Source organism: Anabas testudineus, chromosome 9 (assembly GCF_900324465.2).
Source record: "Anabas testudineus chromosome 9, fAnaTes1.2, whole genome shotgun sequence".
NCBI lineage: Eukaryota > Metazoa > Chordata > Actinopteri > Anabantiformes > Anabantidae > Anabas > Anabas testudineus.
Window position 1 is genome coordinate 6,155,700 of NC_046618.1, and position 23,678 is coordinate 6,179,377.

General features: G+C 43.0%; 2 protein-coding genes across 4 annotated transcripts in view; one reads left to right on the forward strand and one right to left on the reverse strand.

Moving 5' to 3' along the window:
- The first annotated feature begins 514 nt into the window (after positions 1-514).
- Positions 515-8,254, forward strand: rflna (refilin A). The gene is made up of 4 exons (XM_026342291.1): positions 515-761; positions 859-1,189; positions 4,899-5,008; positions 5,116-8,254. The coding sequence occupies exons 2-4, from the start codon at positions 971-973 to the stop codon at positions 5,447-5,449; spliced, it is 663 nt and encodes a 220-aa protein (XP_026198076.1). The 5' UTR covers positions 515-761; positions 859-970; the 3' UTR covers positions 5,450-8,254.
- Positions 8,255-8,572: 318 nt separating this feature from the next.
- Positions 8,573-23,678, reverse strand: part of ncor2 (nuclear receptor corepressor 2) — an 82,178-nt gene continuing 67,072 nt past the window's right edge. For 2 of the 3 annotated variants that reach the window (XM_026342285.1, XM_026342283.1), the window contains exons 31-46: positions 22,386-22,603; positions 21,932-22,268; positions 21,581-21,796; positions 20,887-21,132; positions 20,169-20,321; positions 19,784-20,062; positions 19,474-19,660; positions 18,989-19,353; positions 16,711-16,841; positions 16,373-16,548; positions 15,974-16,108; positions 13,672-13,814; positions 13,508-13,561; positions 12,309-12,509; positions 11,722-11,901; positions 11,397-11,593 (exon numbers count right to left, since the gene is read on the reverse strand). In XM_026342285.1, coding sequence (XP_026198070.1) covers positions 11,397-11,593; positions 11,722-11,901; positions 12,309-12,509; positions 13,508-13,561; positions 13,672-13,814; positions 15,974-16,108; positions 16,373-16,548; positions 16,711-16,841; positions 18,989-19,353; positions 19,474-19,660; positions 19,784-20,062; positions 20,169-20,321; positions 20,887-21,132; positions 21,581-21,796; positions 21,932-22,268; positions 22,386-22,603 — 3,218 coding nt within the window. Of the gene's footprint in view, positions 11,594-11,721; positions 11,902-12,308; positions 12,510-13,507; positions 13,562-13,671; positions 13,815-15,973; positions 16,109-16,372; positions 16,549-16,710; positions 16,842-18,988; positions 19,354-19,473; positions 19,661-19,783; positions 20,063-20,168; positions 20,322-20,886; positions 21,133-21,580; positions 21,797-21,931; positions 22,269-22,385; positions 22,604-23,678 lie in introns of all 3 variants that reach the window. The other variant, XM_026342284.1, reaches the window with a different exon arrangement.

Below are 23,678 nucleotides of genomic sequence, written 5' to 3' on the forward strand. Positions count from 1 at the left end.
GTCTTTATAAAAACCGAGCAAACAGCTGATATTCTGAAAAAACTAACTCAGGGTGATTACAGCTGTAAATTATAGCCAATATGTAATTAGTCAAGATATTAATTCTATCACTAATACTGGTAACTAGCAGCTAATAGTCAAACTACTAGTGTAGATTTCATTCATTACTGCAGGTTGTTGAACAGAACAAATTCTAATAACAATGAATATTTGCATATAATTATTATATTGGTTTGTAATCAATTGCCCAATTATTAACTGAAAACCAAGCACATAGTTTCTTCCTTGACTGTGACCAGATTCAGCAGGTAGAGATCTGGATGATTTACTGGATGAGCTGCGTTCACTTAACTTACTGAACAAGATGACAAGAGCAGGAGCGGGGAACACGTGCTCCCCCCTGTCGGTTGTGCACAGAAGTGCTCGACGTTGAGGACTGGGCTGGATCCAGGTGCAAAAAAAAAAAAAAAAAAAAAAGTCTGGCAGGATCATTAGGAGGGAGCTCTCCAGTGGAGAGCGCACACGCATATACCAAGACGCAATCAGTGTCACACACAGTCGGAGCGGAGCAGACGAGCTCTCGTCCGGATCGGTGCCAGACGCACGACCTCGCTTCGTTTCTACTGCTTTAGTTCTTTTAAATTAAACATTAGTTTGTGCTTTTCTTCGGTGTCCAGTTTCAAACGTGTTTCTGATTTTTCTTTTCACGTCTATTGTGGAATTTATTTTGGGGGGCTTGGTGAACTATTCCCAACTCGCAGGTAAAGTTTGGAGAGAAATAAAGTCTGCTTCGTATCACAGTGTGATATCTCTCCTCCATCTCTGCCTGTTTCCTCATTTCTCGTCTCTTCTTTGCAGTAAACCTCTGGAGAGAGTCGGTTCCCGCAGACGCAGGAGAAACAAAACGAAGAAGCAAAAGTTGTCAGTGCGCCTTCGTGTGGGGAACTCTTTGGATTGAGCCGCCCCCGAAATGGTGGGGCACCTACATTTACAAGCGATGGATGACAGCCTGAAAGGAAAGAACCGGGAAGGGCTGCTCGACAGTCCGGATTCGGGGTTGCCCCCTAGTCCCAGTCCACCCTTCTGCTCGCTCTCCCCGGCTCTGATCGAGTCGCGCTCCGGGAGCTGCACGACGCCCGTGGAGAGCCAGCATGGAGATTATAGAAAGGAAAGCAGAGAAGGCAAACTGGTAAGAAGCTGTTTGTACTGTAGTGAAACACACTGAGAAAACTCTCTGCTTAGTGCGATTGAATTCAAATATAAGAAGAGCAGACGGTCAAAGAATGGCCCTGCTGTGAAAGACACTGTTTCAGGTTTCACTTGAGTCGCACAACATCTGGAAGCTCTCCTCTCTCTCTCTCTCTCTCTCTCTCTCTCTCTCTCTCTCTCCCTCTCTCTCTCCGTCCACAATCCCTGAGCTGTAAACTCCTGATCTTGCACTCCTGCTGCAGATGACTCTTCATTGTTTCAGTAAAGTCTCATCAAGTCTTTATCACTCTGCTGCATCAGCTGAGGTCGCAGCTACAAGGTGCCACAGGGGTCAGTGACTTCATTAGGCTCAGTTGGTTTTGCAAAATGTGGTCCAGGGGCTCCCAGGGGTCCTCGCCAGCTTTCCAGGGCTGTGCTCCAGCAACAGTGACAGTAACATGTCGCCACAATGTTGATGGTGTGAGATGGGTTTGGTTTCTTCAAGATCTGCCACCATGTTCAGAAGACTGAACAGTCTTCATTAAACTATGATTGGAAGCAGCTTTAAGACACAAAGGCCAAACCTTTGGATGTCTAAAGCCTTGAAATAAGGCACCAGCAGCAGGTCTGTGTCTTCCAGTGCAGTCACTGTAGACTCCACAGCGCTGTGGTTTTCTTATTAGCATAGTTGGAGCTCATGGATGGTAAAGACAAATTGAAAAGCGTTGAACAACTGTTTCTATTCCTTCTTTAATCATCTTGTGACTTTGTGGAGAGGTGTCGGGAGCCTACTGTACCAGGCAGTCATCTCATGTCTATTTGCATTTCATCATTGTGACTCTGATCCCACTTTCTCAATATTAACTGAAGTTCAACTAACTGACTCGTGTTAATATTTCTCCTAGTGTGTGTTACCTGGCAGCTTTGCTGTGCTGCTCTGTGAATATATTAACATGCCCAGACACAGAAAGCTGGATATGCAGAATGATCCCAAGTAAAGATGTAGGATATGAGGGTGAACACTGAAAAATGACGGCTCAAATCTAAAAGTGCATCAACATGGGGAATCCAGTGTCCAGTGTGTGCAGGCTTTTATCACACTTGTTCCTCTTTGTGTCGCTTCAGTCATTGTGAGTGACGATCCAGCTATGAGACTCATCCAGTTCCTGCTCAGACCAACAGGCCCATGACGCCCTTCTTAAACCTGTTTTCTCGTGTTATTTCCTTTAAATAGGTCCCTGTATTAGCACCTATTGTCTGAGGTGAAACTAGATGATGGTGATTGATCGACAAGTGCATTTTAATGACGCACTCTGCAGTCACCTGACTGTCTCTCATGACAAGGCTGACTGGACTGAAAATCACCTCTATGTCACTCCCAGTTTCCAAAAGTCTAAAGAACGTGTCTGTGCAGGTCAGGGTGGCTTTCAGAGTGTCTGATAGAGGCCTCAGCAATGCAGCGGTGCATCGTGGGAGCTGCGTGACATCGGTTTGCTTAGGCCTAAACAGAAAAAGAGAATCTAATCCCAATGGCAGAGATTAGTACGGCTCTCTGTCCGTCTCTGCTTGGTGATTTCCCTTTTTTTTTAAAGATTAGAAGCTGCTCCTGCTCATGTTTCTAATCCCATCCGTGAAAAAAAGGTATTTTACACCTCTCCATCAGAGTCTTCTGAGCTGTTTGAGTACATGTCTGACAGGAGGACGACGGGAGGCTTGGACATGTGCTCGGTTTAGTCTCGTACCAAATCTATTTTTGCGTTGTTTTTGTACGCCACCTAAGAACAATCCTCACGTTCTATTTTGAGGACTTGTTAGAGCCATTGCAGGACGTTGCATAAGTGTTAGGTGACCTCTCACATCTAAATTAAAACAGCCTGTCTGATTACAAACATGGTTCAGATTTATGCAGATGCAGGGAAATTAAAACTTCTACTCGCCTCTCCTAATATGAGTAGATTTTAAAGTGGGTCTAGATGCATGAATAATATGAAGGTGGTAACGTAAGCTTGAGTCTTTCAGAGCTGGATAAGGTTGTGTTCAAGGAGGTGGCTCAACTATCAGTGGATTAACTAAAAGGACAAACAGGAGGCAGCTCTCATGACTTTTTCTAAATCTGCCCCACTGCTGATGCAGATGCTCAATTTAACGTCCTCGCTGGACGTATAGTCAGAAGCTTCACTTCACTGAGCAGCCGGCCAACAGTTGGAAATGTGTGTTTGAGTTGGCGTTTTTCTCTGCAGCTCTGCATTGTGCATTGTACATTGTGTGGGTTTTTCAGCTGCAGACTATTTCTTCTGGGCAGTAATGTGCTTCCAGGGGGTTTATGCTTTGTGTACATACAGGGTGACCCGCTGCCTGGAGGTGACCCACACTGCATTCATCAATGTTTGCTTTGCAGACGTTGCCAGAGCTCACTGTGGAGAAATAGCTGGGATGCTCTCCGTGCTGTAGCACTGGAGGAAGGACAATCGCATGCTTTTACTGTATTTCCAGGTCATGAATTACCATGAGGGGAAAATGAACACCCTGCACATGAGCGGTTTCTCAACGCTGTTGTGGCAAAACTAGCAGCTGTGCAAGTTCAGTTCCACCGTTCAGATAGAGCGTGGTGGTGATTGTAGGCTGGAGGTAAGACGAGCTGCACACAGCAGTCTGCTGTGCCCTTGGCCTGTTCTCACCCTTCCCCTGTCGTGGCATCTGCACGTAACCGTGGCCAAACCGCAGCATGTGACAGCCTCCCCTGTGTAACGTGAGAGGTGTCGGAGTAGTGAGTGGGGCGCCGTTTGATTCAGATTGGTCAGTGTTCAGAGACACTCGTGCAAAGAAAGTTACAAGCTTGGCTCACAGTCTATCACACCATTCGTTTTTTTCTATTGGTGCAGCTCGGTCCCCCTGAGGGGGCAGTCTCAGAGGTCAAGGGTCGGTAAACAAGCAGAAGTGCCTGCTTCATTCAGTTGAGTACAGCGTGTCTAACAGAAAGACGCCCTCGTACGTTTGTTAGTTTGAACAGGTAACAGTCAGAATCCATAAGAACCAAGAAATATGACAAAGTCAAAACGTGTCTGTGATTGAAGACTGACTTTTATCTAGATGACTTTGGCGAGTTCCTTGAGGACCCCTGACGTCCATGTGGCAGACAGAGACTCATTGTTATCCTTTTCAAGCAGCATCATCCCCACTCTGCCTCCCACTACAGCTGCTCTAGAGACGTCAGACACAGCCTTGTCAGCGAAGTTTCCTTTTCTTTAACTATTGTAAGTCCCAACATCTGTAAGTCTATTTTCAGTCCACACACACACATGCCATGCGCACACGGCTGCGTCTGGGTCACACGTCTCCAGCCAGCCTGAACTGCAGTGAAAGCTTGTGAGAAAGACGTTTACCACCAACACTTTATTTGGCTGGACCCACACAGTGTAATTATCCAAATTAAAATGGATGTGTTGCTGTGTTTCTTGCGTAATTGTTGTTGGAGTAATGGCCGTGCCATCGACAAGGCATGGGGGAGGATCGGGGAGTGTGTTTTCCTGCAGAGGGTGGGGACGGCAGTGTTTTTCATTTGGCCTGCTGGCTCTGTTGAAACCCCCAACCATGCTGGGATTTTTTACTGGAATTCCTTGAACAGACACGTTGGCAAGCTGATTACAAACAGTTCAGCAGTTCATGGATGTTTTAGTCAGATTATGACTCTGTGTGTTTGCTCCGCACAGCTGCCCTACCTGCTGCTGAACGCCACAGGAACAGACCCAAAGGTTCGCATGCACCCCGTGTTCTTTGGGGAAAGCATCGAGGTCAACCCCAAACCGGAGCAAGAAATCAAGTGAGTCAACACTGACACATAAACATGTAGCTTTACTTGTTAACTCTTTCCTCTTGTCAACGCTGCCACCTAGTGTTTCTAAAGAGTTGTCGTCCTCTTGTCTCTAGGTGCAACTCCAAGGTCAAGTACGACTCTGACAAGCATTACCGGGACCGGGTCTACTGCGCCCCTGTTCCCACGGCCACCTCTTTCAGCGAGACAGTGGTGGCGGTGCGGAACTGCACTTGGAGGAGCTACAAGTCCCAAGTGTACCTGGAGCCGCGGCAGAGGCCCATCAGCTACCAGAGCACCACCATCATTTACCCCAAACACGCCAAGAACACTTACCGCACCACTCTCAACTACAACGCCACAGGCTCCCGCCGCTGGTTTGTGTCCACGGTGCAGCTGGAGTCGAGTGAGGATACTAGTCCCTGTATCATTTATACAGAGGACCTGTAGAGGCCAGCCCACATAGGCAGAGGGCTACCTGGTGATTATCTTGTTTTTCTGGAGGACAAAGAACTCGGGAAGGCCTGTAATCAAGAAGAAGCACTCGGAGCCCCTTAAAAGCCCTGCTCTATTCATCCTTACTTGCCATGAAGGAAACTGTGGGAAACCTTCATTGATATTTCAATCTGAGTGTATTTAGACTTTCTACTGACGCAGTCTTTAAAAAGAGGAGTTGGTCCCCTGGCGGTTTAAAGGTGCACTCCAAAGGTTAATGTCTTATTTAACAGAGGGGCTGACTAGTTGGTGGCCTTTGTTCTCCTTCAGGCTGGACTGTTACCTCTCCGACGGTAGTGATCAGATTGTAGATGTCTGTGTTTGTATAGAAAAGTCAAGACGACAAGATGACACGTGGCGGCATCACATGTGGTCACATTAATGCAAAGCTTTCTAATATGGCTCTATTGCACTTGTTTTCTATATATATATATAACAGTTCTCTCAGTGGACTTGGCACTGCAGGGGGTGGGGAGAATCGGACCAAAGACAGTTTATCTCTTTGTAATAACTCCGTTTGTTTTCAACTTCTAATTAAGATGCATTCAAACCCAGCTAAGACCCAAATGCTAATCATAAGAAGGATCACAGCGGCCTGCAGAGGATTTAAATTTGAAATATTCCTCCACTGCAGTTTTGGTTGTAAGACCTGTTAAACTTTATTTCAATACTTCAGTTAAGTGTAATGTCGTGGAGTTTAGTGTGTCATGGTAAAATGGTTCGTTGGAAGTGCAGAAAGGGCTGCAGAGCAACATCATCTATGGGTACTGACTGAGAAAACATGTTTGTACGTGGCAGTCAGGGTTCGTTCTCATCAATTAGTGCAACAGTTTGTTTTCAACCTGACTCGGTCTGCACTGATGTATGCCCTGCTTCTCCACAGGACACAAACACAAACAGAAAAAGCAGAACTATTTCCAGTTTCCTCTCGTTTCTTTGGTGAGCTGCAGGTGTAGCCTCTAAAAATAAGGCTGAAACTTGCTCCTGTTCGTGTTGCACCAGCTACTCGTAAACACAACTAGGGACTCACTAAGTCATCACGTTGCACTATTAAAAGAATATCTGACAGAACTTCCTAAAATGAGCAAACAGTATATAACAGTCGACTACTAACCGTGTTTGTCATGCAGTTTCCAATGTGCTTCTGTTAACTGTAGCTGTCCTTATCTCTGGTCGTCTACATTACTGGCTTAACATTTATTCGGACACAGCCACACAGTTACTGAAACGTGGAAGTGTGTTCACTCTGACACTTCACCAAGTTAAGCTAAACGCTGGTAGTTACTGGACAAATAATAACCAGTGTCTCCATAATAACAATGCTGGTAAAGCATCCACATCATGACTAGGCTTGACGTTACGGACGGTGCAACCAACTGATTGGAATTGTTTTCAAAAGCACAAAACTCTGCTGTTATCACCAACATGCAACAAGCGGAGCGGTGAACACATATTGTTTTCCTATGGAGGATGTAAGTTATCGTTTTAACAAGCGTTTTCATCACCTCCTTACAAACCTATGTAAATCTAAATCTTCACTATTGATTATGGCAAAGATTGCAACTCCATATTTTACCTCACATTTTCTAAGGCATCGCTTTTATTTCACTGCAAATAATGTATTCCTGATTTTCAGTTGATGTCTAGACTTTGTGATTGTTTATTGTGTCCAGATCGGTGCAGAGCAGACAGGACCTGGAGGGCATGAGCATCAGTGCTGCAAAATGGGCACTGAGCGGGAATAAGGGAACAGGAAGTAGTGAAACCAAGAGCAAGAAGGGCAAAAAGGCGAAGGGCAGATCTGCTTTTTAAGAAGAAAAAAGCATATATATGCTTTTTTATGTATAAATATACACACACACACACACGGTATGAGACGAGCAGATGGCTTTTTGTACAAAACAGTGGCTGTCAAGGTGTCGGAGAGTTTTGCTATGTGCTGATGGTCTGTGAAATGTCAGAGAACGATGAGAGAAAGTTTGTGGGTGTTAAACACGTTGGTGGTTTTCTGTGAGATTCTTTAGTGTTTCCTAACACTTGATTTTGTTACTGTAAAATATTTCCTGTTGTATATGTGGCATCGAGGCACTTCGTGATTCTCTTTTTATTTTTGTACGTCAATCTTTGTTCTGTTCTGATCAAAGAAAATTATTTAATAAGATGTATAGCCTAATTGAATTAAAAGAGCAATTCCCAAAACTCCTATTCTATTGCTTTGAGTAGCTGTGTTATTATTATTGTTGATCTCATGACATCATGCCTTCCTGCACACCACAGGTTTGATTTGGGCTGTTCAGACACACATTTTAATGTGCTGCAGTGTCCCGTCGAATAACAACAGACAACAAAATGCTGAATAAACACAAGCAGAATTTGGGAGAAACTCTGCTTAAATAACTTGCACCACACTTTTTTGAAGAGTTCAAACTTATCTGGTGTTCGTTAGTAATTGCAGTAGCATTGAATTAAATAAATCTGGTATGAAGTGACAAGATTAAGGAAATTAAACTGGTCTGAAAGAGCGTTTGGTAGAGGGTTTTGAATCAGGGCCTCGGGGGCTCCAAGGCAGCTCGAGTCATTCAGCACTTCGTCTGTCGTTATCCACTGATGGAGTGAAGTGTCTCCCAGTGGTGAGGCAGTAAACAGGCCTGAACACTTAGTGCTGCTAAGACCTCATTTGTCACTGTATCGTTTCCTACCAGTTAATAAAATGCATGAAAATTACAGACTTGTGCATAAAAATCTGAATATTAAATTGTTTGTTTGTGTGCTAAAGCTGAAGTTTATATCAAAGTATTCTCTAAAAACATAAAAAATGGTCAGTACAGTCAACAGAAAGATATATATATATATAAAGATGTTAAAATAATGTTATCAGCTTGTTTTATTAAATGTATAAATAAAATAGATTATTTCCTTTAGAAATCTGTGGAACATATACAATAAAGAACCGTGTTTATAGCTCCCCCTAGAGGTACATCACTGTCATTACTCTGAACCCAAAATGAACAAAAGAAACCCATTTCAAAAAATAAATAAATCCAACACACACAAACCAATAAATAACATGAGCCCGAATGACAATAAGCTTTTTATTTAAACATTAAGGCAGTGTCTTTTTTGTTTTTCATTTTTACACTGCTATCCACAAAGCTTGCTGGTGGGCATGTAGAATTTAACCATGTGAATATTTCTTTCGTTCTTATTTTTCTTCCTCTCCATAATACCAACCTTGAAGCAAGCCACATAAATATTTACATCTTTTCAGTTTTATATACAATCCTTGCTATTATACAGTGGGTTATAATAAAAAAAAAAAATCATTATGCACAAAATGGTTGAACAATGTATTGTCAATCCCCCCACCCTCCCTTGAACAGTACAGGGAACACAGCGATAAACTTTGTTTTTTAGGTTTGAATTATTATTTATGATTTATAATCAAACAGGTGGGTGCTGAAAGAAGACACAAACAAAACTAAATGGATGCATGTTAAAATTCATTTCAGTATACTTTTAAAAACTATGAGTATGTTGTCGCTTTAGAAAACAGCTGGATATGGCTTTGTCTGGTTGCTGTCACATTCTTAAATTTCATCTGTGGATAAATGATATACACACAATGAGACCACTGTACAAAGCCTGTCTGTGTTGTTTTTGCCTTGCCTGATGAAATCAAGCCCTTCATCAACCTTGACAGAAAGAAAAACCATTAGAGCTAAAACATGGCTGAGATGAGCTTTTTGTAGGTGTAGCATGCTAGATGCTCCACCAGAGACACAGGTAGGATGAAGGAGGGAGAGGAGGTAGTCCTGTAACAGTCATGTTTGTGTTGTGACAATCCACTGTGATAGAGTGTACTACAGAGGTGAGTCGTACACTTAAACAAGTCACTGACATCACTTCAGAGTGTTCAGTCGGAGGACAGAAACCATCTCTGGTTGTACAAAGTCGCAAGCCAAAAGCCTTTCATATCATACACAGAGAGCGGGCGAGCTTTGAAATACTGCAAGCAAAATGTGAGAACATGTCAACCAATGTTACTTAAAACTACCAGAACGCTTTTGAGTGCCTTCTCCTCGACTTCCCCTTACTCATAGAAAAACATGAGATGCAATGAAGTACACTTGTAGTATGCCACTGGTCTCATAGTGGAGGAATCATCTGATGCAGTATTGCTGTCCCGTGATACAGCGGTCTTGTTTACAAAATCAATCGAATGAGTGAAAGAGTTAAAAGCTAAGGCTGTGATTTTGGAACAAAAGGAAAAAAAAAAAGTTTTTAATAATAAAAAGGAGCACATTTCATATTTTTGTTTGTTTTTTTGTTTGTTTGTTTTGTTTTTCAGATTTCCCTGCACGGACAGTATAAACTCTGGCACTGGGGGCAAAAAAAATGCATGTCACTTGGTAACTTCAGTACTGAATATGTATAATCAATGGCACTTAACACTAGGAATATCTCATAACTGTACAAAATCAGCCTGGATGGGGAGTTGAGTCTAAGCTCTTCCTCTAGGCAGTAAAAGGTCAGAGGTCAGACTATCACAACAACAGCTCCTAGAGGGGGTTATAGCCGGCCAGCTGAATCATGGACCAATGGTCATAAAAAGATGGCTTCGTCGTCACCTCTTAAAAGCAAGCAAATTCCAAATGATGCTGCAGAATTTGCCGCTAAGCAGCTTTAAGGTTGGTTCGCACCTGCTTGAAGGGGCTTCGTTGTTGTTTGCTAAAATGTGATTGTCACTTTAAGTGAGGGAGCGCTGAAGAAGAACAAAACAGATACGTGTTAAAGGATACCTCCACAGTTCGATTTCTCCGCTGTTCTTAAGTCCATTTTTCACCTGCCCCAGGAAACATAGATTCTTAAAAATGCCATTGTGAACAAACTGACAACTAAGTGCTTAATATCCAAAAACACAGACATGGTTAATATAAACACAGTGAGAAAGTGTCACTTGTCTCGGAGCCATCCATCTGGCAAATCATCTCTCCCTACGTGGAGTCCGCCGGCCTTTGCTGCTTTCCAGGACTCTCCCTTACATATGATGACATCAGCAATTAACAGCATGTTTACCCTGTAAACCAATTATATGACCCTCCCGCATAACAATATCCGCACCCCGCCCCATACCCATAAAAGATACATCATTCGCATAAGAGACGATAAATGACACCATCAAACGTTCACCATCAAAAAGTACTAAAGGTCCCAGCTCATGTTCCAAACACAGGACTGGACTGACTGAAGTTAAAGGAGAAAAAGAAAGAACCAAAACAAGAAAAACAGGATGCTGATTCTCCTCCCGTCCCCTGGCATGTATTCTTGTAGTGGTAGCAGTGCACAGGCCTCCAGCATCTGGAGTTCACTGTGGACAAACGTGAGGTGGTCCTTGCTGTGTGAGCAGCTGCTCTCAGGTCAAACCTGTGGTCCAAATCTGGTACTAGAGCAGCCGTCAAGAGGCTCCTGACAGGACCAGCAACACGATCTCAGAGTCCCTTCCCCACGTCAGCACATTAGAGCAGTACACCTAGAAGGTGCAGGTCAATGTGGCTGTACTGATAAGGCCAGTGAGGAAAAGTAGTTACATTTTAAAAAAAGTGATTTGTCCTTTAGAGTAGTCCTGGAGTGAATGCATAACTTGTAAGCGCAAACATACACACACACACGCACACACACGCACACAGAGCAGCAGTGTTCCAGCTGTTTGGTGCTTGGCGTCAACACTATCCTTGCTTGAGGACTGATGGAGGAAATGCAGAGTGGAATGGTGTGGGTAGATTTGCAGATACCTCAGCAGGTGTGTGTGTGTGTGTGTGTGTGTGTGTGCGCGTGTGTGCGTGTGTGGCTGCAGCAGCACAGAGGTGGTTAACGGGGTCCTGTTGTACGGTAGCATTTCGGGTCACTCGCTGTCAGACAGGGTCTCGTACTGAGACGAGAGCAGAGGCTTGGGCTCCTCCTCCCAGGAGCGGCCCTGCCCAGGCCCTGATCCCGAACCCAGACCTGCCAACTGGCCAGAGGAGGGGGAGGGAGCAGACGCTGTCCCACTGGGGAAACGCATTATCAACGGGTTACATGGAAAGGGAGTTGGTGTTGATCCTGTAAAAAGCAGAGTGACAGCCTGGTTACAATTTGTTAAAAACAATTTCTCCTTTTGCAGACAACCACTAGAACTGTATCAAATCAGCTAACAGTACATCACTCAGTCGTAAAAAGGCCTTTAATACCTGTGGATGAAGGCCGGTCTTCCCACACACGGTTGGTAAGGGGAGTTCGTCTGTTGCAGTCTCCCTCTGAGTGGACTGAGGACACAGAGGACGGCCTCTCCCCCCCTGACAGACCTGGTCCTGGGGATTTGGCCTTGCGCCCATTAGAGCGGCCACTGCCCTTTGAGGACTTTCCCCCACCTGCAAACAGAGCAGATGGTTGAAGTTACAGTGTAACACACTCCTGTGAAAAACATCATAATCTCTAGTACAGTGAATGCTACTTTAACTGAAGGACAGATGAGACTGCACTTCTTTTCGCAAGTAAAGCTCTGTGCTTTCAAGTTATGTGTGGTGTAGTGTGGGTAGTGTCAATGATCGCACATAGTTATACTTTAATCCTTCACTAACACTATGATAATACATTGCTTTTCAAACTGTGGCAAAAGGCTTCAATGAAGAATAAAAGCAAGGTGAAACATAAGCATATAAGTCTAAAATTATAAAAAATGTTACATTTTCTTCCACAAAAGATCAGAACTACATCAAGGCTGGAAGCAGAGCGCTAAAAGCCTGGCAACAGAAAAGAAAAAATTAGGATGTCACACCTTGTAAGAAGCCGTCCTCGGCACGTCCGTCAGACATACCAGAAGTCATACTGGAAACCATGGGGTTAGCAGAGTTGGAGGGAGAGCGTTCCTCAGACTGGTCATCGTATTTGCCCATTAAGGCCTTTCTTATAATGGCCTCCAAGCCTATTGAGTTACCAGGGGTCTCTGGAGCTGGGTGGCTGCGGACATTTACAGGTCCTGTGAAAGGAAGGAGTGTTAAACAAATTATAGGGAGAAAGGGACAAAACTACAGAGAGCGGAAACAGAAGCAGGAAGAAATGTCATGAAACACAAGGTTGGGGGTGGGTAATGATAATCACAGAACCACAGTATTAAACAGTAATAGAAGGAAAATAACCTATGAAGAGATAAAGCCAAGGCCAAAAGAGTGGAAAGAAGGCATGGTGACACAGTATAGTCAGAGGAGTTGTAAGCTCAAACTTAGCGAAGGACAAAATGAGAGCTGTTAAAAGATTCTATGCATCTGTCCTGCACTGATATGTGGGCATTATATTCTGTAGTTTAGAGACTGTCCGGAGAGTGTTGAGAAGAAGATCAAGAATTTCTTTTAAGCCCTTTCTCAAGCCTGACAAGCAATTTTACTTGTCTGTGTCCTGCAGGAATACAAGTCAATGAATAGCTTGTGTAAACACCACATGTCATGCCAACTTAAGGCCTTGTCAGATTTCTGTATCGAGTACTTTTCACTACAGCTTCAGTCTGAAAACATGCAACAAGCACTGTTTCTGCTAGTTGATGCATGTGCGTCATCAATATGCTCAAATCTAAAACAACTGTTGCCAGTTCATATAAAAGAGACTTTCAAACAAGACTAACTTCATTTTTTTAACCGCCTTATTCTCTGCCAGCAGATGGTCAGATGATGTCTTTCTAGATTGTAACACCTTAACCTAATCCATCTCCACTGGTTTTATTAAATAAACATACTTCTAGTTGCATTTTGCATATTGTTGCCACATTGTGTTTGACCACATACAAAGGTCCAGTTCATTTTTGTTTGATGCGAACTTTACAACACTGCCATAAAGTTATTACCATGCCTACCATGGGATGCAAATGTCATGTCCTCAGTAAACATAAAAGTTTATCATCTCACTTATATATATATATATATATATATATATATATATACACCTATATGTAAATTAACTATTGATAAGACTTAAAAAGATTACCTGCAGTTGTAGATGCCGGCATATTGAAGATCTCTGTTCCTGGCTGTCCAGCATCTGAAAGTGTCAGTGGGGTTTCTTTTTAAAAACGTCAACTCTATATTCAATAAATCCCACATACGCCTTCTAAAAACTATTTTTAATCATGTCGGTACTGTCAAACTTACTGAAATCACTGTCGTTTCCCACCACTGTCATCTTCTTGATCATTTCCTGTTTCTTTGACTTCACTATAGCTGAGGTGTTCTCTGTCAACTTGCTGAAGAAAGTTGGGTGCTGGGAGGCATTGGGTGGAGAATGGGAGCCCATTCTGCAGGTGAGAAAAGAGAACCAAGTTAACACACTGGAATATTCTCTGTTGTATGTGGTTTGGATATTTTGATGCAAAATGTTGGCATGTATATATTTGTAGGAGGTTGAGTTCTGCTTTGCTTTTAAATTCAGTAACTCGTAATTTTAAACATATAATTTATACTTAAAGTATACATGGAACTGAAGGTTAGCATATGTTAAGCATCATCATGGCTGAAAACATAAGCAAACCTTCTTAACATGGCAGCCTCCACCCTTCTGTCACAGCTAGAGCTAGGTTTTTTATTAAGATCATTTTCCTCAAATCAGTCGATATCCATACGTAAAATTTCTTAAAGCTTCCCTTTTACTCCTTAGTGAAATATGGAGGTTATATTGGTTATTTTTGACTCTTTGTTCGTTAAAACATGGTGCTAGAAAGTGGACATTATCAGGTCTGGTGCTGTTGTTGCGAAGGCATCGCACTGGTTGTTTTATGGGAACCAGCACTTCGGATGGTAATAAAGACTGATGGTGTTTGTTACCAGTCTTTGTAGAAACATGGCTTTGACACAGTTTGCAGTGCACTTCTCGGTCCGACTTTAATTACCCATAATATCTCCACACTACTCTTCTTTTCAACGTTATGTTCGTCTTTTGAGCCTTGGACTGTGTCCTTCTGAATGTTTTCTGCGGTAACGCTATTGCTCAAGTTTCCGTTCACACCGTCGTCATTTTCTCTTATCTCGCCCCTGCTCCTGACATACTGCTGTGCATGGCAAGCCAAACCATTAGCACGTGTTGCTGCTAACAGCTGATTATACGGTCATGGCAGCCTCCACCCTTCTGTCACAGCTAGAGCTAGGTTTTTTATTAAGATCATTTTCCTCAAATCAGTCGATATCCATATGTAAAATTTCTTAAAGCTTCCCTTTTACTCCTTAGTGAAATATGGAGGTTATATTGGTTATTTTTGACTCTTTGTTCAGTTCCGTTCACACCGTCGTCATTTTCTCTTATCTCGCCCCTGCTCCTGACATACTGCTGTGCATGGCAAGCCAAACCATTAGCACGTGTTGCTGCTAACAGCTGATTATACGGTCATGGCAGCCTCCACCCTTCTGTCACAGCTAGAGCTAGGTTTTTTATTAAGATCATTTTCCTCAAATCAGTCGATATCCATATGTAAAATTTCTTAAAGCTTCCCTTTACTCCTTAGTGAAATATGGAGGTTATATTGGTTATTTTTGACTCTTTGTTCATTAAAACATGGTGCTAGAAAGTGGACATTATCAGGTCTGGTGCTGTTGTTGCGAAGGCATCGCACTGGTTGTTTTATGGGAACCAGCACTTCGGATGGTAATAAAGACTGATGGTGTTTGTTACCAGTCTTTGTAGAAACATGGCTTTGACACAGTTTGCAGTGCACTTCTCGGTCCGACTTTAATTACCCATAATATCTCCACACTACTCTTCTTTTCAACGTTATGTTCGTCTTTTGAGCCTTGGACTGTGTCCTTCTGAATGTTTTCTGCGGTAACGCTATTGCTCAAGTTTCCGTTCACACCGTCGTCATTTTCTCTTATCTCGCCCCTGCTCCTGACATACTGCTGTGCATGGCAAGCCAAACCATTAGCACGTGTTGCTGCTAACAGCTGATTATACGGTCTGGTCCATGGTCCGTCAATCTACCTTGACGTGGCTGTAACTTTTCCAGGCACATGATTGGTTCCTGCAGCGCTATTCTCTTTATTATTGGCTTTTCGTGTCAAAACATGGATGGAATGGGTTCTATTGAAGTCAGTCAGATCAGTCTAAGAGTTCTATCCAGGAAAAGTTATTTTGTGGTAGATACATTATTGTCTGTGCCTCAGAGCACCTTGTCACTGTTGAGCTTTACTTTTGTCAGCACTCCAAAAAGGTGTGGTGAAAAGGATAAGCAGTACAGATAATTTATAGGTGGATGTATGCTGTCCTTCTGCACATTGTACAACAATAACCTTTAACTGCTGTCATGCTCGTTTAAATACCATGAGCGTATCTACAATAAATTCAACATATCCATAAGAATCTGTATGAGCCAAGCTTGACTACAGTTGGTTGCACCTACTTAAGTTAATACAGGCAATACAATAGCTAGGCACCTCTGTGGTGATCTATTGTAATATGAGCCGTTACCCTTGTTCTCCCTGCTCAATGGGATAGGAGGCCCCTGCCTGGACTTCAGGCTCAGAGTTGGCTCCAGCAGGAGACACTGGTTCAATGCCATCATTTGAGATGTTAATAGGGGACGTCTTGGGCTGAGGAGGAGACCTGAAGAGAAAACAAAGACAGATGCATTTAGAGCCTCCACGATCTCAATAATACAACTGTCTAGTACAGATAGTGTGTTTTTTTTCTGGACATAAATGTTTCATTGTCATACATCTGCTTACAACTGTCACAAAACATATTATTACTATTATTGCACAAACAAGTTACAACAATACCTACTTCTTAGCTTTCTGTGTGAATTATTGACTTCATAAAGATTAATACTGTTTGCTGGTCCTGATCACATTTGACAGTGTCTCATACCGGTCTCTGTTGCGCTCTCCAAGACCCTCAGCATAGCGAGAACCTTGGGCAGACTCCTGTGAAGAGGGTGGAAGCTGGGAGGCACTGGGCGGACGAGTCAAGTCCAGCACTGGAGAGCTATGGTAGCTTTGTTGCTGCTGTTGGCTCTGTCTGGTGTAGTCTTTAGTTATCACCTCCTGTTTATGTGTTGATAAAGTCACATGACAATTGGGCCTGGCGTACAGTAAGCATCAGAGTTTCTATTCTTTTTAAAACACTTGGCAAACGTGCAAAACTCATTTTGTTTTTTTATGTCATTGTGCTGGTTTTACAGAAATGCAGAGGTTGAGTACACTTACACTGATGTGCTGTGCCAGGGTGACCACCCTCTGGCTGCCTTTAACACATGGGGACGGAGGCTGTTGGCCTGGAGACAGTCTCTCTTCAGACGGAGGACGGTACAGACCGTGTGGCTCCAGCTTCTGTTGAGCTGAGATTCAAAGCAAAAGAACAGAGACACACGCACACAGACAGACAGACAGAGGCAAAAAATAAATTAAAAGAAAATCACATACACACAAGGGTAAAAGTTAGTTTAGTCTTTTTGTTCTCTGGTGACACAACTTTAGATAAACTGTGCTAATGAAAACATGCATCAGAAACATCTACCCATCTATCAGGACTTATAGTGGATGTGCAATTTTAACATTTCATGTACAGTAGCATCTGCACATTAATGTTCAAAGGGTCAATCTAAAAACACACTGGATCACAGTGTGTGTGTGTGTGTGTGTGTGTGTGTGTGTGTGTGTGTGTTTGAGTGAGTTTGACAAGCTACTTCAAATCCCTTAAATATTTATGGTGTACTCTTTGCATACAGACCTAACAACCTTAGCTTTTACCAGAAATGATGCTAAAATTGACTGGTTTTGCATCAGTAACTCATAAATGAAGAAGTCACAGGAAGTCACAACTGATATGCTGAAGACCATATTCTGTGAAGCAGGCAAAACCTAAATCTGACAAGTCACTGCAAATTCTGAATATATTTACTGTACGCAGTGTATATAAGTGCTATGTACTGTGAATATTAACACTGAACATAACTCAAATGTAAGACAAACCCATCAAATATTGTTTAAACAATGTGTGGCACATTCTGCCTTCATGCTCAAGAGAGCACTCTGAGCCAATTTCAAGACCCCGTCTTAATGTGTTTTCTTACACAACTCTTGCACTACAGCAGTTATATCTCAGCAGAGGATGATGTAAGTTGATCGCAGGAGGCAGAATAGGACTGTATGAACCAGAGAGGACAAGCCCCCCAGAGGGGCAGGATGCTGTGGTCTTTGTTGTTAGCTACCAACAACAAGCAAGCAACTCCCGGTTCATTTAATATCTTACAAAGCCTGCCATTGTTTCTGTGCTCCTATCTGCTAGTTTGTTAATGTATGCCAACAGCAAGGCTAAAATCTAAATTACAGTCCCAAATGACGGACAAACTCCCAAAGACTTAATTGAGAGAGATGTGTTGAGTGTTTGGTGTGGGTATAAAACTAATTACCAGAAACTTATTTTTAAAAAATCAGCATAAATCCCAGTGAGCCATAAATAGGAACATGCAGATATTTATAAGGCCAGAAGCTGTAGTACCCCCCTCCCCCTGGATGGCTGAAAGTCTCCAGTTTCTCCACATGCCCTTCCCTACACTCCTTCTATACAAAACTGGTGCCCTCTGTGACCGCAGGGAGTCAGTTAGGTGGTTGGTAAGGCTTCCAACTGTATTTATGAAAGGGACTGTCGCGTAGTTCTCTGTCCCCTTTCGACGTCTGGGTTACATGTAGACATCGCCCAATATAGTGACACGGCATAATGTCTTTCAGCGTTTGAATTACAGTCTCACTGAACATGGGATATAACAGCTCCTGTGGTGAATTTTTAAGTTTTTTAAATATTTGTGCCATGCCAACCTTCAGGTGGTGAAAAACTGTGCTTACAGTAAGCAGCCTAATGGGAGGGAGGAGGGGTGCCACATGTTGAATTTATGCCACATCCTCTAGAAAATGAAAAAAAAAAAAAAAAAAAGAAAAGAAAAAAAAAAAGCAGCAAAGGATGTTGTGCCTTAATGTCCCACCAGTTTTAGCTACCTCATGACACCTCAAATAACACCTTAAAGGACACCTAGGTTCGTCATAATGAAAATTAATATATGTTTTTAGTTGTTGGTCATTTGAATTTTATCATTGCTCTAAAAAGTCTCTCCTACTATTTTAAGTCTTAGCCAGTCAAGTCAAATTAGGATGTTTTTAGTTTTTAAATGCACCCTTGGTGGTCTTTAAGTCGATACAAAAAAATAATATTATAACTGGGAACAAAAAAGCAAAAAATTGTAGCGCTCAAAGAAAAAATGTCAATGAATTGGGCTGATTAGATAATGCCAACCACCACAGCGTGCAATAGGCCACAGACTGACAAGGGAGGGTCTGAGTGATATGGGGAACCCTGGGATCCAGAGCGTCTTACCATCAGTGGCGCCGCTGGCAACAAGCAAGCCCGTCTCTGGCATCCCCGTTTCACAAGAAATTTGACGCATAATAATCGCGTTTATGAAGTTGGCCGCAGTCATGGTGGTCTTACCGAGTGCTCGGAGCTCTTGTTCCTGAATGGACATCGGTTTGTTTTGAATCTTTTCCCTACTAGGTGTACCGCTTTCTCCACGGCCAGGAGGGTTATCCGTCTGGGGAGGCAGCAGGTGTTGGGGCCGGTTTGAAGTATAGGAACCTGGGTATATTCCTCCTTGGCTGGGACTGGACAGCTTAGGGTCAGATTTACTGGAGGGTCCGTGCTGGTCCTGCATGTGCTTGGGTAAACCTCCCCTGTTTTTTACACCATCACGATTCTGCTCTTTGGTTACACTTGCATCCATAGCAGGTGAGTAGGCCTCAGAGGGCACACCTATCCCCCTGTGACCAGGGTAACCGTGGTAGCGGGCTGGCACTGACCTGGCAGGACAAACGACAGGGACTTAATAAGCATGGCATTTCTGTGAATGTTATAATAAACTATCTTTGGAATAGGTCCCAGTGTTGAAAAAACTTCTAACTAATTAAAGTACAGTTTACCTTAACACTGATGAACCTGAGTGTTCGCCCACAGAAAGACTTTTGCCCCCAGTGTTGTGCAGGACACTTGGCCGCTGCTGTACGTTCTCCTGGTTGCGAGGTGACACTGGGGAGTGCTGGTGACTATATGGCTGGGAAGCAGGTCTTGCACTGCTGCTGCTGTTGCTTGCCAGGCTGTGATCTGTACCTGTGAAGCACAGACTCAATTAATATTAAAAATACATCACTCTATCCTCAAACTACATTTGTTATGATCATGTAACTTTTAACACTTTAAAAAAAAAATTATAAAACTTTATGTGCTTCTCACCTGGGCGCCAAATGGGGGCGTGCTCCACATTTCCAAGAGATCCGCCCTTCTCTCTGTCACGCTCTCGTTCTCGGTCTCTGTCTCTTTCTCTCTCTCTATCTCTATCTCTTTCACGGTCTCTCTCCCGTTCTCTTTCACGATCCCTCTCACGGTCCCGCTCCCGCTCCCTCTCTCTCTCTCTCTCCCGGTCCCTCTCTCTGTCACGTTCACGGTCTCGTTCACGCTCACGCTCTGAAGATGAGGATGTTCCTTGCATCTTGTTAATGTGTGAGGGGCCAACTGTGGAGAATAAAAGCCCAAGAGATAAAGAACAACAATGTAGAAACAGTAAGAGTGCAACATATTTAATTTTGAGTTGAGTTCGCTTGTATTAACTGAATTGTACCAGGTGAGATAGGGGAGGTGGTGTAAGGCCTGCCAGCGAAGGTGGAGCTTCCCCCAGGGATGTAGGTGATGCGATCCATTGGGGAGCCTGCAGTCCCTGCAGAGGGAGGGACCAGGACAGGTAAATGTGGCACCTGAGAAAGGTCGATGATCCCTAGAGGGATGGAAAGAAAAGAAGTTAAAAAAAAAAACAAAACAAAAAAAAACCTTAATATCTGGTCCGGTGTGTTTTAATCAGGAAGATAAAAGTATACTGGCTATACTGCAGGATGTCATTCAGGAATGTAACTGTGGGGGTCAGATATGTAGTATATTATTGTGATAAAACTTTAACTTGAAAATAATTAAAAACAAACCAAAACTTTATTTAACATAGAAGTAAATATGAATAAGTACATTATTAAATTGAATGCATTATTGTTAGATTCTACCTTTATTCAAAGTCACAGATTGATGTACTATGGTAAATATTTTCATTTCTGATTAGATTTTATTATGGACAAACAGATGACATATCCTACAATAAGGAAAGAAGCCGTTCATGCTTTGGTAATTTTACTCTCATATCCCATCCCATTTCAGTAATGATAAAATCTAAGTGCCTCTGAAATTATAGCACACTCAATGTTGTTCCTCTGTTGAAAACACATTTGTAATTTTAGAAACTCAACATGAACACAAACCTGAGAGAAAGTGTATGGAATGGTTGTTTTCCTTACCACGTTGGGCTGAGTAGGGTAGAGGAAGGGGCTGGTCGCGTGGAGCCAGGCCCCTCAGTAGGTCAGAACGCTGGGCAGCCATTGCAGCGGCTGCAGGCCACTGGTGCATCTGCTGGGAGGTGATGTAGTCATTGAGCAGCGTTTGGCGGTTATCCAGGGCCGCATTTTCAGGAAAGCCACGGAGGAAGTAGGGATAGGTATGAGGGTATGCCGGGTTGGGAGCTAGGTGGCGAGGCAAGTAGTAGGCTGTTGTATATGAAGAGTAGGAAATTTCTGTTATTCATATTGGACTAAATCACAAAACAAAATGATTAAAGGAACATTATTTTCCTTGATGACGCAGAATCTAAAGGCTAAGTAGGTGTGCACAGATTGCCTTTTATCTTTTTAACTGTGTCCACACAGATGCTTGGGAAAGATGCTAACACCAAATAAACCAGGAAGTTCAGTTTGAAGGATTACCAGTCAGTCTGACTATTATGTGTGCTGGTGCTGTGGTCCCAGCACAAAAGTGTATTAACAAGAGGGAAGGCTTTTGTTGTGTCGGTTACTGTTGGTATGATCACTGCATGAGAACCTGTACCATCAAAGCTCAACTAAGTCCAAATCTAATCTGGGACCAAACAGGGGCTTGAAAGACCTTCAAGTACATCACACATAAAACAAGAAATGCAGAAATGTGCTGTGGCCGTACCTGGATCAATGGGGATGCCACGGGGGAGCGCTGCAGGATCAAAGGCTAAGGGGATTTGACGGTACATTTCTGTAGCTGGTTCCAGACGTGTACTGGCTCCAAGATTTTGCAGGAGACGCTCATAGGTCTGTTGATCAGGGAGTGGTGATTTGGTGGCACTCACATCTCTGGGTGTTGGTGTAGCTTTACGTTCCTGCGGTGGATTCTTACTGGATCCTGGAGTAAAAGGAAATAAGAAATTCATGTGGGGTAAAAAGTTGTGAACTATTTTGGCTGATGTGGCTATAGCAAGAAACAAGTCCCTTTTGTCAAATACAAAAAAAGCAACTGTCTTGGATTAGATATACCCACCATCATGCTGCCTCTGGCCTGTCTCCCTTGAGAGAGGGGAGCCACGATGTGATGGGCCTGGGTAAGGGGTCCTTAAGGCGCCTTTGTCCTCGTATCCCACAGGGCTATGATGTGTCTTGCCTCCCTCTTGTGACCCCAGTGTAAGAGGAGAAGAGCGGGCTATAGTGCTAGCTGTACTGACGACCGCACTGGGACGCCCTTTTGGTGCTTCTTCATAGCGGGCTCGCTCAGTACGCATATCCAGGGTGCTGTGGTAGGAGCGTGGTGAACTAGCTATGATGGAACGGACATCGTGGCGTTTACCTGAACCAGCGGCTTCCTGCTTCATGGGTGTTCCCTGATGGGTAGAGGAAGAGTGAAGAAGTGAAGAGAGATAAACATTATAAAGGGCCCATACACCCTGGCCAACATTACTGTAGGCATTTTTGTCAGTTTGATGTTAGCATGTGCATACCTGTGCTATAATGCCTTCCTTGGCAGGCTGTCTGAGCTCCTCCCTGGGAATCAAGTGAATTGAGCGCCCAGGCTCCTTCACTGTAGGCACCATGGTCTCTCTACCCTTCATTGAGTCAGAAAGTGAACTGGGCCCACGGGACGGGGAGCTTTCTCTCTTCATCTGCTTAGGCTCCCTCCTCAGGTATCCATCCTGAGGGTCAAGGTGACGAGGTATACCTGAAATCATAAGGATACATATGTTATTTTACTTCAAAAGTATGAACACAAGTTTAATTTGTTCATATTTTAGTGAGAGAAGAGGTGAGAAATAGAGAGACATGCAGAGGAGATAGGATTATATCATTTTAGCTGAGCCAGCAGGGGTTTTGAGAGCAGCTTCACCCACCACTATCTCTGGGCAAGATGATACAAGTAGGGTATCTGACTTTACTGCTATCAGATAGATAAATATTAATATCAGCATAAAAGTACTCCTGACAGCAGGGGAGTTCTGGCAAACTGGCACAATATGTTTTGGAAATGGAAAAAAAGCACAAACTCTTTTTCTGCAGCTCTACTGAGCTGATTGAGCACTCAGTAGAGGCTGATGAAGTGAAACACACGTGTAAGTGCATTCAGGAAAAACACTGGATGCAAACAGAGATAGCATAACATCAAACAACATTATCTTGCAAGCAGATACTGTACTAAGACTGTACTGTACTGTAAATAAAAAAGTTTTTTTATATATTTGACCTGCATGCATGCCTTACCAAGTGAATAGTGATTGTCGGAAACATAACTAAAACTAAAAACGTAACCTAGGAAATCAAGGACTATGAAAGACAGATGAAAACCAATCAAGTAATGTCTTAATGCAAATAGTGTCTTGATGCTAAGTCTTATTCAACAACATGCAACTTCAGAGGAATCACAAACCGTAGCTTTTGATCATTTTCCTCCAAAGCCAAAAATATCTCTTGTTCAAAAGTTTATTTAACTGCTTTTGCACAACTGTTAGTAAAAAGCATCTTACATTCAGTAACTTGCTGTCTCTTAAATCTGTTGTTGACATTTAATAAAGGTAAGATTATTTAATATTTTGTGCTGTGGATATAATATTATGTAGTGGATATTTTTTGTGATGCTAGCAAAGGCAATGTTTAAGTCGCAGGATTAATGCTGGCTGTCAATGAGATAACCAGAAATACAACTAATAACAATTATTACAAGCGATTGAAAATAATTACCCTGTAACCATGGTAACTCTATATAAAAGTAGTGACATATGCTACACAAATGTACATTGAGG

What these genes read in the sequence shown, in the direction of transcription:
- rflna (XM_026342291.1), top strand. Translation starts at nt 971, where the DNA reads ATGGTGGGGCACCTACATTTACAAGCGATGGATGACAGCCTGAAAGGA. An exon ending in AAAGCAGAGAAGGCAAACTG is followed by an intron (nt 1,190 to 4,898) that starts GTAAGAAGCTGT and finishes TGCTCCGCACAG; the next exon opens with CTGCCCTACCTGCTGCTGAA. An exon ending in AAACCGGAGCAAGAAATCAA is followed by an intron (nt 5,009 to 5,115) that starts GTGAGTCAACAC and finishes TCTTGTCTCTAG; the next exon opens with GTGCAACTCCAAGGTCAAGT.